This window comes from Oncorhynchus nerka, linkage group LG17, assembly GCF_034236695.1.
Source record: "Oncorhynchus nerka isolate Pitt River linkage group LG17, Oner_Uvic_2.0, whole genome shotgun sequence".
Classification (NCBI taxonomy): domain Eukaryota; kingdom Metazoa; phylum Chordata; class Actinopteri; order Salmoniformes; family Salmonidae; genus Oncorhynchus; species Oncorhynchus nerka.
The window spans coordinates 6,202,964-6,216,861 of record NC_088412.1 but is presented as its reverse complement, the minus strand read 5'-3'; the positions used below and the strand labels follow the sequence as shown (position 1 = coordinate 6,216,861).

General features: G+C 43.0%; 1 protein-coding gene and 1 long non-coding RNA gene across 2 annotated transcripts; both read left to right on the top strand.

The window, feature by feature from the left end:
- The first annotated feature begins 395 nt into the window (after positions 1–395).
- LOC135561375 (tripartite motif-containing protein 16-like) lies at positions 396–6,840 on the top strand. The gene is made up of 6 exons (XM_065002869.1): positions 396–1,064; positions 1,437–1,565; positions 4,733–4,966; positions 5,103–5,262; positions 5,388–5,447; positions 5,679–6,840. The coding sequence occupies exons 1-6, from the start codon at positions 450–452 to the stop codon at positions 6,179–6,181; spliced, it is 1,701 nt and encodes a 566-aa protein (XP_064858941.1). The 5' UTR covers positions 396–449; the 3' UTR covers positions 6,182–6,840.
- Positions 6,841–8,412: 1,572 nt separating this feature from the next.
- LOC135561376 (uncharacterized) lies at positions 8,413–10,501 on the top strand. The gene is made up of 2 exons (XR_010459390.1): positions 8,413–8,559; positions 8,681–10,501. It is a non-coding gene; the product is annotated as an uncharacterized LOC135561376 (long non-coding RNA).
- The last annotated feature ends 3,397 nt before the right edge of the window (positions 10,502–13,898 follow it).

Genomic DNA, 13,898 nt, shown 5'->3' with positions numbered 1-13,898 from the left:
ATACTGTACTCTAGATCATCGACTGCATTCTTATGTCACTAGCCACTTTAACTATGCCACTTTGTTTACTTTGTCTACATACTCATCTCATATGTATATACTGTACTCGATACCATCTACTGTATGCTGCTCTGTACCATCACTCATTCATATATCCTTATGTACATATTCCTTATCCCCTTACACTGTGTATAAGACAGTAGTTTTGGAATTGTTAGTTAGATTACTTGTTGGTTATCACTGCATTGTCGGAATTAGAAGCACAAGCATTTCGCTACACTCGCATTAACATCTGCTAACCATGTGTATGTGACAAATAAAATTTGATTTGATTTGATTTGATTTGAACCAGGAAGTCCCTCCCCTTCCCACAAACTCTCTTCTGAGGAAACGAAACTTATCTGAGTCTCTCTGTCGTCTGTCTGTGTGACAGTGAACAACAAGTCCAAATGGCTCAACAGGGAGATCTGCTGGACCAGGACCAGTTCTGTTGTTCTGTCTGTCTGGATCTACTGAAGGAGCCGGTCACTATTCCCTGTGGACACAGTTACTGTAGGAGCTGTATTGAGGGCTGCTGGGATCAGGATGTCCTGAAAGGGGTCTATAGCTGTCCTCAGTGCAGAGAGACCTTTACTCCAAGGCCTAATCTGAGGAAAAATAACATGTTGGCTGAGATGGTGGAGAAACTGAGGAAGACAGGACTCCAGGCTGCTCCCCCTCCTGCTCTGTGCTATGCTGGACCTGGAGATGTGGTGTGTGATTTCTGCACTGGGACCAGAAAGCAGAAAGCCCTCATGTCCTGTCTGGCGTGTCTGGCCTCTTACTGTGACACTCACCTCCAATCTCACTATGAATCTCCTGCTTTCAAGAAGCACAAGCTGGTCAAAGCCACGGCACAACTACAGGAGAAGATCTGCTCTCATCATGACAAACTGCTGGAGGTTTACTGTCGTACCGATCAGCAGTGTATCTGTTATCTGTGTACAATGGATGAACATAAAGGCCATGATACAGTGTCAGCTGCAGCAGAGAGGACTGAGAAACAGGTAAGACCAGAACAACTTGTTGGTGACTGTCTGATAAACAAGGAATTAAAGAGACAGTAGGAACTAAATCTGTTTGAATATGAGATCATTATATTATATACAATATGAAATGGATCCACACATATGAACACAAACCTTGAGTATATTGAGTTTGTTACAAATGTATCACCATTTTCTAACGTCAAACACTATTATCATTCTGAATGGCCTTTTATGAGTCCAAAGTTCAGTCTCAACCCCTTGATACATGTAGGCCTACCATAAAAACTATAATCATTCACATAGCAACATAATATAATATTGTAAAGGGACTTCCTCAGGATTGTCGACCTTCCTCTCTATGGGTCCTATGTCACATTACTATACTATTGATCTACTGGACTAATAAAGCTTGATAGCTCATTGAAGAGTGATTCTCCACAGAGGCAGCTGGGGATGAGTCAGCAGAAGGTCCAGCAGAGATTCCAGGAGAGAGAGAAGGAGCTGAAGGAGCTCCAACAGGCTGTGGAGTCTTTCAAGGTGAGTATTGTTGACCAGAGGAGACACACCATTTCACTTCTCTCCTCCAGTCAGAGAAAGAGAGGGGCCCCTATCCAATCCCACTGACCCCACTGTTGGGAACAGGCTGTCTGGGCCCCTTTCAGAGAATAGACTGGTTCATGTAACCGACTAGGCTGCCTCATCACATAACCATGAATAACCATGACTGACTCATGTCCCCTATACATTAAAATGGAACTGTCTCTCTCTCAATTGAATTAAATTCATAGGGCTTTATTGGCATGGAAATAGATGTTTACATTGCCAAAGCAAGTGAAATAGACAATAAACAAAAGTGAAATAAACAATCAGAAATGAACAGTAAACATTACACTTGGAAGGGATTTGGGGGATGGGGGAGGGTCTATTAGAAGTTAGTAGGACTCTTTTATTTTCTCAGAAGTACTGAGTTGGGTAGGAGGATTTAGAGTGGTGTAAACTGTGATTGAACACACTCCAGCACAGTAGGTGGCGCCATGCACCTTTAACGTTGGTTTGAGGACCTCCATTATATCATAGAAGAAGAAGTTGGTCTGTGAGGGTTTTGTTGTTCCTGAGGAGAGCTACTATTCTTTTCTCTTTTGGTTTTCAAGTATTTTCAGAATGTATTAAAGCCAAAGCTAAAGCTTCCCTAAACAATTCAATATATCAGTCAATATATTTTCTCTGTGATTTATTTTCTCTCCGTTCCATCGCATCTTATCCGTCTTACCGGGCGGGCACTAGGACCCGGGGGAGGCTGCTGCTGCAGAGGCTGCTGCACCGCTCGTGACTGTCAGTCCTCCTTGTAGCTCATTGGTTAAGCTGTGGCTCGAGCCTGTTAACAGTTAACGGCCAGGAAACGGCTCTGACAGGACACATTCATGTCGAGGCAGTGATGTGAATGTGTGGTAAGTTACAATAGAGAGAGAGAGTTTTCACTACTATAGACTTTGGTCATAATCAAAGCTTTGTTAACCAATAGGTTTTTATGTGAGGCCGCCTGTAAGTTACAGTGTAACAGACGTTACTAACGGTAACGGTGTCTTTTAAATTCGACATAAGTTATGTGGCGATGATATCTAGTTAACGTTGTATTTAATGTAGTGTAATGACCTGACTAGATCATAAAGGAACAATTGTCCAGACAGAGGATTGAGTTACGAATTGACGGTTTATTAGCAACTTTACACCGGCTACTGTTTGGCCTTAGCTCACGCCAAATAAATGAAAGATACCCCACAAGCCAATCGGGACCTTCTCTTGTGAAGCCCAGACGTAAGAGAGAGAACAAAGGCTGAACCTTAACTTCCAATGCCCCGCCCCCTCCACGCCACTCCGCCAACCACCAGGATGCCCGGCATCAGAACATCCCAGGCATTCCTGTGATTGGCAGATAGCAGGTTGATTGGCATGTCGGACCCCGCGAACACTGGGAACTGGTAAGTACAACACAACCAGCTACTAGCCGAACACATAACACACAGCTGTCTGTGCGGGTCGCTACAGTAGTTTTACTCTCTGTGCCAGGCTATAAATGACACAGATAATATCTAGTTAACGTTGTATTTAATGTAGTTTTACTATCTGTGCCAGGCTAGAAATGACACAGATAATATCTAGTTAACGTTGTATTTAATGTAGTTTTACTATCTGTGCCAGGCTATAAATGACACAGATAATATCTAGTTAACGTTGTATTTAATGTAGTTTTACTATCTGTGCCAGGCTATAAATGACACAGATAATATCTAGTTAACGTTGTATTTAATGTAGTTTTACTATTTGTGCCAGGCTATAAATGACACAGATAATATCTAGTTAACGTTGTATTTAATGTAGTTTTACTCTCTGTGCCAGGCTATAAATGACACAGATAATATCTAGTTAACGTTGTATTTAATGTAGTTTTACTCTCTGTGCCAGGCTATAAATGACACAGATAATATCTAGTTAACGTTGTATTTAATGTAGTTTTACTATCTGTGCCAGGCTATAAATGACACAGATAATATCTAGTTAACGTTGTATTTAATTGATCACAGCTTTCTGCTTTCCATGTAGAGTTTTTGGTAAAAAAACATTACATTTGATTATTTTGTCAGTAATGTGAGGAGAATTGGTGATATATATAGGGAGGAGAGTAGAGCAGGACCAAGAGGTGTCCTGTACCTGTCTGTCCAGGAGGGAGGAGAGTAGAGCAGGACCAAGAGGTGTTCTGTACCTGTCTGTCCAGGAGGGAGGAGAGTAGAGCAGGACCAAGAGGTGTTCTGTACCTGTCTGTCCAGGAGGGAGGAGAGTAGAGCAGGACCAAGAGGTGTTCTGTACCTGTCTGTCCAGGAGGGAGGAGAGTAGAGCAGGACCAAGAGGTGTTCTGTACCTGTCTGTCCAGGAGGGAGGAGAGTAGAGCAGGACCAAGAGGTGTTCTGTACCTGTCTGTCCAGGAGGGAGGAGAGTAGAGCAGGACCAAGAGGTGTTCTGTACCTGTCTGTCCAGGAGGGAGGAGACTAGAGCAGGTGTTCTGTCCTGTCTGTCCAGGAGGGAGAGAGTAGAGCAGGACCAAGAGGTGTTCTCTCCTGTCTGCCCAGGAGGGAGGAGAAGTAGAGCAGGACCAAGAGGTGTTCTGTACCTGTCTGGACCAAGAGGTGTTCTGTACCTGTCTGTCCAGGAGGGAGGAGAGTAGAGCAGGACCAAGAGGTGTTCTGTACCTGTCTGTCCAGGAGGGAGGAGAGTAGAACAGGACCAAGAGGTGGACCTGGCAGAGTTCTGACTCAGAGGTGCAGAGAACCTGAACCTACTGTCTTTCTCTGTCTCTCTCTCTCTCTGTCTCTCTCTCTGTCTCTCTGTCTCTGTGTCTCTCTCTCTGTCTCTCTGTCTCTGTCTCTCTCTCTCTCTCTCTCTGTCTGTCTCTCTCTCTCTCTCTGTCTCTCTCTCTGTCTCTCTCTCTCTCTGTCTCTCTCTCTCTCTGTCTCTGTCTCTGTCTCTCTCTCTCTCTCTGTCTCTGTCTCTCTCTCTCTCTCTGTCTCTCTCTCTCTCTGTCTCTCTGTCTCTCTCTCTCTCTCTCTGTCTCTGTCTCTCTGTCTCTCTCTCTGTCTCTCTCTCTGTCTCTGTCTCTGTCTCTGTCTCTGTCTCTCTCTCTCTCTCTCTCTCTCTCTCTCTCTCTCCAGCTCTCTGCACAGTCAGCAGTGGAGGACAGTGATCAGATCTTTACTGAGCTGATCCGCTCCATTGAGAGAAGGAGCTCTGAGGTGAAGGAGCTGATCAGAGCCCAAGAGGAGGCTCAAGTGAGTCAAGCTGAAGGACTCCTGGAGCAACTGAAGCAGGAGATAGCTGAGCTGAGGAAGAGAAGCACTGAGCTGGAGCAGCTCTCACACACAGAGGATCACATCCATTTCCTCCAGGTAACTAAACTGTCTTGTTACATGTGATATGAAATTAACTTCATGGGAAACTATTCATCTCAATCATTATGTTGTCCTGTTCGTCTCTCTCTCTCTCCAGAGTTATCAGTCTCTCTCTCTCTCTCTCTCTCTCCAGAGGTATCAGTCTCTCTCCAGTATCAGTGTATCTTCAGACTTACCCAGCATCGTTGTCCGTCCTCTTCAGTACTTTGGAGATGTGAGTAAGACTGTGTCTGAACTGAGAGAGAAACTAGAAGACTTCCTTAAAGGAGAATGGACCAAGATCTCCACTACAGGTGTGTTGAAAACAATAAGAACATCAACTTTAGACCATTGAAAGTTCCCTACTAGTCATATACATGTGGAATATGGTCTGATGATAACATTCCCTCTCTCTGTCAATGTGTTTGTGTGTCTGTAGTGAATATAGTGGATGTTGTACTGCCTCCAGAGCCCAAGACCAGAGAACAGTTGTTACAATGTGAGTCTCTTTATTGTGAAGTAACTAACAGTCTCTTTTTACTGACACTCCTAACAATCCCTCTAGAAATATATAGCAATAGTAGATCTAATCAAAGACTGGGTATCTATCTGACTCCTCATATTTCTCTGATTTGATCTCTGCTGGGCTCTAATCAAAGACAGGGTAGATACAGTATCTGACTTAACTTATTGTTCTGACTCCCCTCATTGGTCTCTGCTCTTCTCCCAGATTCCTGTCAGCTCACACTGGACCCAAACACAGCAGGCACACACCTCTCTCTGTCTGAAGGGAACAGAAAGGTGACCTGTACATGCCAAGTCCAACCATATCCTGACCATCCAGACAGATTCACCTACTGGTGTCAGGTTCTGTGTAGAGAGGGTCTGTCTGGACGCTGTTACTGGGAGGTGGAGAGGACTGGTGTTGTTGATACAGCAGTCTCATATAAAGACATCAGCAGAACAGGGACAGATGGTAGATTTGGATTCAATAACAAGTCCTGGAGTTTAGATTGCTCTAGTGGTGGTTTCAGACACAATAATGTTGTGACTAAAGTATCAGGCCCTCAGTCCTCCAGAGTAGGAGTGTACCTGGATCACAAGGCAGGTACTCTGTCCTTCTACAGTGTCTCTGACACAATGACCCTCCTCCACAGAGTCCAGACCACATTCACTCAGCCCCTCTATCCTGGGTTTGGTCTCTATGGTTCTGCTGAGCTGGTTAAACTGTAAACTGATTAGTTATTAATTAAAATTCAATCCAATGTTTTAATCTTGTCCATTTCCATGAATCATGATGTCTGGTGTTGATGTATATTGGTTGTCATTCAGAACCATTGATATGTTTTCTCAGTTGGTTCTCTGTCTCTATGTAATTCTCCTCAGTATCATTGATCAGCTTGTTGGCTCGGTCCTAATTGATGTGTTCTCTGTCACCTGGAGCTGCATGGAAAATGGTCCAGGAACTAAAGGACAATTCAGGACTAGTCAGCCCACTACAAGCTGGTATCACTTACTTTCTACTAAACTATATGGTCTGGTTTCCCAGACACAGATGAATCCTAGTCCTGGACTAAACAGTATGTTCAATGTAGATGTCCAGGAAACCGACCCTAAATGTGTCATCTTTCATCCTCCCATACTGCTCAGTCCAGCAACATTAAACCTGTCCAGCAGGTGGTGCTGTTGACCAAACAATAAAACCAGCAGATATCTTGACTTGCCACTCAGTATATCAGTAATGTTCAGAATAGTACTTTAATATCATTGGAGATTGATGGTCTTTTTAATCCACTATCCAGAGTCAGGAACAGATGAAGTTAGGTCTGCTACTGTTCAGTGATTAAATATGATTTATGGTGATGGGAAATAATAAAAAACACTCAACTTCATCTCGTAATAGTTTTCCTTTGTTATTTATTCCAAGGTGTGTCTTTAACTTGTAAATGTATTGTGTGGAGGTGAGCTAGTGGTGTGGCTGATAGAATAGAATGAAAAGGGAGGAGGGGAGGAAGAGGGGAGGAGTGAAGGGCTGTTGAAGAAACCAGATGAGGAAGAGGAAGATGTTCAGGGGAATTACTGTCTCTGGTCCAAATGGTTCCCTATTCCCTACGTAGTGCACTACGGTGCTTCTGACCAGGTCTAAAGTAGTGTTCTACGTAGGGAATAGGGTGTAGATTTATTACAATATCATGCTTTAGTGTTTGGCACAGAAATATATTAGATCTCCACCTCCCACTTCCTGTCTGTCATCCCCCAGTTCTGTTAAGACTTCCTCTCATTGAACTGGGCCTCATTCTGAATGGTCACTTTGTATTGATAGTCCATACTGGTCTTTACTATGGTTCTACATACAGTACCTGTATTGATAGTCCATACTGGTCTTTACTATGGTTCTACATACAGTACCTGTATTGATAGTCCATACTGGTCTTTACTATGGTTCTACATACAGTATCTGTATTGATAGTCCATACTGGTCTTTACTATGGTTCTACATACAGTACCTGTATTGATAGTCCATACTGGTCTTTACTATGGTTCTACATACAGTACCTGTATTGATAGTCCATACTGGTCTTTACTATGGTTCTACATACAGTACCTGTATTGATAGTCCATACTGGTCTTTACTATGGTTCTACATACAGTACCTGTATTGATAGTCCATACTGGTCTTTACTATGGTTCTACATACAGTACCTGTATTGATAGTCCATACTGGTCTTTACTATGGTTCTACATACAGTACCTGTATTGATAGTCCATACTGGTCTTTACTATGGTTCTACATACAGTATCTGTATTGATAGTCCATACTGGACTTTACTATGGTTCTACATACAGTACCTGTATTGATAGTCCATACTGGTCTTTACTATGGTTCTACATACAGTACCTGTATTGATAGTCCATACTGGTCTTTACTATGGTTCTACATACAGTACCTGTATTGATAGTCCATACTGGTCTTTACTATGGTTCTACATACAGTATCTGTATTGATAGTCCATACTGGACTTTACTATGGTTCTACATACAGTATCTGTATTGATAGTCCATACTGGTCTTTACTATGGTTCTACATACAGTATCTGTACCTGGCGGGTTTCTACTCACATGTTCCTTCATCTCTACAACTTTATCTGGTTCTCTCCCACTTCCCTTCCATCTCTCCTTTCTAAGTGTGAACTTGTCCACTTCCCTTCGTGGATTTAAAGGAGATGACTGGTTTATGTAAACTCCCTCTACCCCATGTCAACACCAATCCAATGCTTTTACATTTGTGAGGAGTAGAGAAGGAATGTTCCACTTCAGAAGGAAGGAGAGATTATTGGGTCTCCCCCATGGAGTGATGATAGAGGGATGTGAAAGAGGAGAGAGGTAATGGTTATACTCCCCATGGAGGAGTGATGATAGAGGGATGTGAAAGGGAGGAGAGAGGTAATGGTTGTACTCCCCATGGAGTGATGATAGAGGGATGTGAAAGAGGAGAGAGGTAATGGTTGTACTCCCCCATGGAGTGATGATAGAGGGATGTGAAAGAGGAGAGAGGTAATGGTTGTACTCCCCCATGGAGTGATGATAGAGGGATGTGAAAGAGGAGAGAGGTAATGGTTGTACTCCCCCATGGAGTGATAGAGGGATAGATGGGATGTGAAAGGGATGTGGAGAGAGGTAATGGTTGTACTCCCCCATGGAGTGATGATAGAGGGATGTGAAAGAGGAGAGAGGTAATGGTTGTACACCCTGGATTCAAATACTGTTTGAAATCTTACAAATACTTTGAACATTTCCTTTAGTCCTCCAGGCGGGCGGGTTTGTTTGTACTTTTAGGACTTTTCTATTGGTTCCATTACAACAAACTCAATCAAACACTGCTTATTAAATATTCAACATTATTTTAACGCAGGTCTGTTTCCACGTGCAATCAGCCTGTAACGTCTTGTATGATCTCATCAGGTAAAGGTGTGTCAAATAGAAAGGCAAGTCTCACCACTGAGAGGAAAACATCACTGGTCCACCTCTGCATCAGGTCAGCTATGTTGATCAGTACTGTCCCAGGGATGCTGGGAGCAGAGATGAACTCCCCTGACCTGGTACCACCTATGGAGTTGTCATTTTAATATCAGTTTAACCCCATTGCTGCTATAACACATAAACCATGTTAATAGAATGAAATGGATCCAGGTTCCATTTATTCTACATTAGATTTACTGCCTGTGGAACACTTCTCCAAAGTGTCTGAAATCAAGATGACTGCAGGTCTGAATCCCAAACTAATGGGGGGAAATGGCTCCATCTAATAAGATGGTATTTAGAGGTATGAACCTTTCTACTGGGGTGAACCATCCCCTTAACATACAGAACCAGTCAAAAGTTTGGACACACCTACTCATTCAAGGGTTTTTCATTATTTTTACTATTTTCTACATTGTAGAATAATAGTGAAGACATCAAAACTATTAAATAACACATATGGAATCATGTAGTAACCAACAACGTGTTCAACAAATCAAGTGGAGGCCAGGTCATCTGATGCAGCACTCCATCACTCTCCTGCTTGGTCAAATAGCCCTTACACAGCCTGGAGGGGTGTTGGGTCATTGTCCTGCTGAAAAACAAATGATAGTCCCACTAAGCACAAACCAGATGGGATGGCGTATCACTGCAGAATGCTGTGGTTGCTATGCTGGTTAAGTGTGCCTTGAATTCTAAATAAATCACTGACAGTGTCACCAGCAAAGCACCATCCTCCTCCTCCATGCTTCACGGTGGGAACAGATGTCCATTGCTCGTGTTTCTTGGCCCAAGCAAGTCTCTTCTTATTATTGGTGTCCTTTAGTAGTGGTTTCTTTGCAGCAATTGATGGTGTAGGTGTTTTCTGTTAAGAGAATGTGTTTCTATAGTGATCTGTACTTATTGGTATAATTCTATAATGAACTATAGTGATCTGTACTGATTGGTATAATTCTATAATGAACTATAGTGATCTGTACTGATTGGTATAATTCTATAATGAACTATAGTGATCTGTAGTTATTGGTATAATTCTATAATGAACTATAGTGATCTGTAGTTATTGGTATAATTCTATAATGAACTATAGTGATCTGTACTTATTGGTATAATTCTATAATGAACTATAGTTATCTGTAGTTATTGGTATAATTCTATAATGAACTATAGTTATCTGTAGTTATTGGTATAATTCTATAATGAACTATAGTGATCTGTACTTATTGGTATAATTATATAGTGAACTATAGTTATCTGTAGTTATTATTTCCTGGATATAATGTATAGGTGCTCCACCAATATAATTGATCCAAGGAACTAGAGGGGAGGGGAACCCCGCCTAGAGGAAAGAACTTAGATTTGGAAACAATGGTGGAGTAAAGCCGAGGGGATCTGGTTATTAGCATAAAGTGGAGGGACGATGACACTTCTATCAGCATGAAACTGTATAAAAGGACTGAGACTGAGTCCGGCAGTTGGTCCATGGCCCAGCTCGGCTTGTTACTTTGTAATAAAGTCCAGTTGAATTCACAAGTTCTGGTATCTGAGAAATATGATTGAGAGAATATTTCCACGACATAAATGGCGAGCTTGCCAGGAGTGGCTACAAGGGACCAGCAAATGGTGGAAAACTCTGTGACTGCAGACGGGTCTTTCTGGACGAATTGCGCAAACAGGTGACCACCTAGATGAGAGGTAAGCTGTTTTTATCTAACTCGGCAAGTCAGTTAAGAACAAATTCTTATTTACATTGACTGCCTACTGGGGAATAGTGGGTTAACTGCCTTGTTCAGGGGCAGAACGACAGATTTTTGCCTTGTCAGCTCGGGGATTTGATGTTCAAATGATTAGTCCAATGCTCTAACCACTAGACTACCTGCTGCCCCAGTTCTTACTTATAGTTAAAGTTTGTGTGATTCGTTTCGAGAGCCTGCCTAAGCAATAGAAACACCAAGTAGGTTTCTCAACATTTATTGAACTAAAGCTATCGGGAGCTTTTGAAAGAATAAACATTAAAAAATGAAAAAGCTTTAAGGGTTGCAACAGGGAAAGTATAAAATAAATATTAGTGTGGCCGCTGCAGATTGGGAGTTGTGTGTTTCATCTGTTCTGGATGGTTCAGTTCAGTGGGGTTATTCACCTGTCTTGTTCAGGTGGTTCATCTGACCAGTCTGTTCAGTCTGTTTGAGTTTGGATTGTGTTGACTGATTCAGTTTGGCCAGACTTGTTTGTTCAGTCTGTTTGAGTTAGGATTGTGTTGTCTGATTCAGTTTGGCCAGACTTGTTTGTTCAGTCTGTTTGAGTTAGGATTGTGATGACTGATTCAGTTTGGCCAGACTTGTTTGTTCAGTCTGTTTGAGTTAGGATTGTGTTGACTGATTCAGTTTGGCCAGACTTGTTTGTTCAGTTTGTTCAGTCTGTTTGAGTTAGGATTGTGTTGTCTGATTCAGTTTGTTCAGTCTGTTTGAGTTAGGATTGTGTTGTCTGATTCAGTCTGTTCAGTCTGTTTGAGTTAGGATTGTGTTGTCTGATTCAGTCTGTTCAGTCTGTTTGAGTTAGGATTGTGTTGACTGATTCAGTCTGTTCAGTCTGTTTGAGTTAGGATTGTGTTGTCTGATTCAGTCTGTTCAGTCTGTTTGAGTTAGGATTGTGTTGTCTGATTCAGTTTGTTCAGTCTGTTTGAGTTAGGATTGTGTTGACTGATTCAGTTTGTTCAGTCTGTTTGAGTTAGGATTGTGTTGTCTGATTCAGTTTGGCCAGACTTGTTTGAGTTAGGATTGTGTTGTCTGATTCAGTTTGGCCAGACTTGTGTGTTCATTCTGTTTGAGTTTGCGCCCAAACGCAACCCATTCATCTTATTGAATCAGTCTGAGTCAGGTGGGTCATTCAATTCATCCAGCTCGCTCATTCGCTCATCTGGGGCATTTATTCCATCTCATTCATCTGTCCTGTTGACTGTTCTGTTCCATCCAGTTTGGAGTGGCAACTGTCCATCTGCATGGTCGAATAGAATGAAATAAAAGACCTATGTTGACCGCCTATTGTGCCGAGGAAGTGTATTAATTAGGGACTACTCAGACAGGTAAAACCCTGTGGTTACCGCTTGGCTGTGTAGATGAAGTGAATCAGTAAAGGACTGCTCAGACAGGTAAAACCCTGTGGTTACCGCTTGGCTGTGATGAGGAAGTGAATCAGTAAAGGACTACTCAGACAGGTAAAACCCTGAGGTTACCGATTGGCTGTGTTGAGGAAGTATATCAGAAAAAGGATGAATTTGCAGGTGGTTTAGGAAAGCGTAAGAGGTGTGTAAAAGTTCTCTGCTGTTGGTGCGGAATGGGTTGCACACTACTTCTCCCGGACCGTCACTTGACTGTGACCTGGTAGGGAGGACGCACCCAGTCCCACACTACTTCTCCCGGACCGTCACTTGACTGAGACCTGGTAGGGAGGACGCACCCAGTCCCACACTACTTCTCCCGGACCGTCACTTGACTGTGACCTGGCAGGGAGGACGCACCCAGTCCCCCACTACTTCTCCCGGACCGTCACTTGACTGTGACCTGGCAGGGAGGACGCACCCAGTCCCCCACTACTTCTCCCGGACCGTCACTTGACTGTGACCTGGCAGGGAGGACGCACCCAGTCCCCCACTACTTCTCCCGGACCGTCACTTGACTGTGACCTGGTAGGGAGGACGCACCCAGTCCCACACTACTTCTCCCGGACCGTCACTTGACTGTGACCTGGCAGGGAGGACGCACCCAGTCCCCCACTACTTCTCCCGGACCGTCACTTGACTGTGACCTGGCAGGGAGGACGCACCCAGTCCCACACTACTTCTCCCGGACCGTCACTTGACTGTGACCTGGCAGGGAGGACGCACCCAGTCCCACACTACTTCTCCCGGACCGTCACTTGACTGTGACCTGGTAGGGAGGACGCACCCAGTCCCACACCGAAGGAGGCAAGTGTGAATGGTACATGAATAACCATTGAACTAATATAATACTAGAAGTTTGAACAGGATAAATTAAAAATACATGAACATTACTAAATAAAATGGTAATAAATGTCATGACGATATCAGCGATTGACCAGTAAGACCATTAAACATGACATACTGTCCTGCGAGGTAGAAGAATATACAGTACAGAGAAACATACAAGTAATAACATTTGAAGTAAGCAGATACTCAAAAAGAGAGAACCATTATAAAACCTAGAGACAGGGGTAATAACCAATAACCAATAGTGCAATAATCAGAGAAAGAAAAATAAGGTGGATATCAATAGGAGGGAACAGGGTCAAGACATCCAGGACTTAACGGACTGTTAGGAAGGTTTGGCCCTGGACCATGTCACGTTCTGACCATCGTTCGTATGTGTTTTCCTTGTTTTAGTGTTGGTCAGGACGTGAGCTGGGTGGGCATTCTATGTTGTGTGTCTGGTTTGTCTATTTCTATGTTTGGCCTGATATGGTTCTCAATCAGAGGCAGGTGTTAGTCATTGTCTCTGATTGGGAACCATATTTAGGTAGCCTGTTTTGTGTTGGGTTTTGTGGGTGATTGTTCCTGTCTCTGTGTTTGCACCAGATAGGGCTGGTTAGGTTTTCGCACGTTTATTGTTTTTGTTAGTTTATTCATGTCTAGTCGTCTTCATATATTAAACATCAATAACCACCACGCTGCATTTTGGTCCGCCTCTCTTTCACCAGAAGAAAACCCTTACAGGTATATAGTTAATATACAGTACCACAGATAAGGACTGAGGGGTGTGGTATATAGTTAATATACAGTACCACAGATAAGGACTGAGGAGGTGTGGTATATAGTTAATATACAGTACCACAGATAAGGACTGAGGAGGTGTGGTATATAGTTAATATACAGTACCACAGATAAGGACTGAGGAGGTGTGGTATATAGTTAATA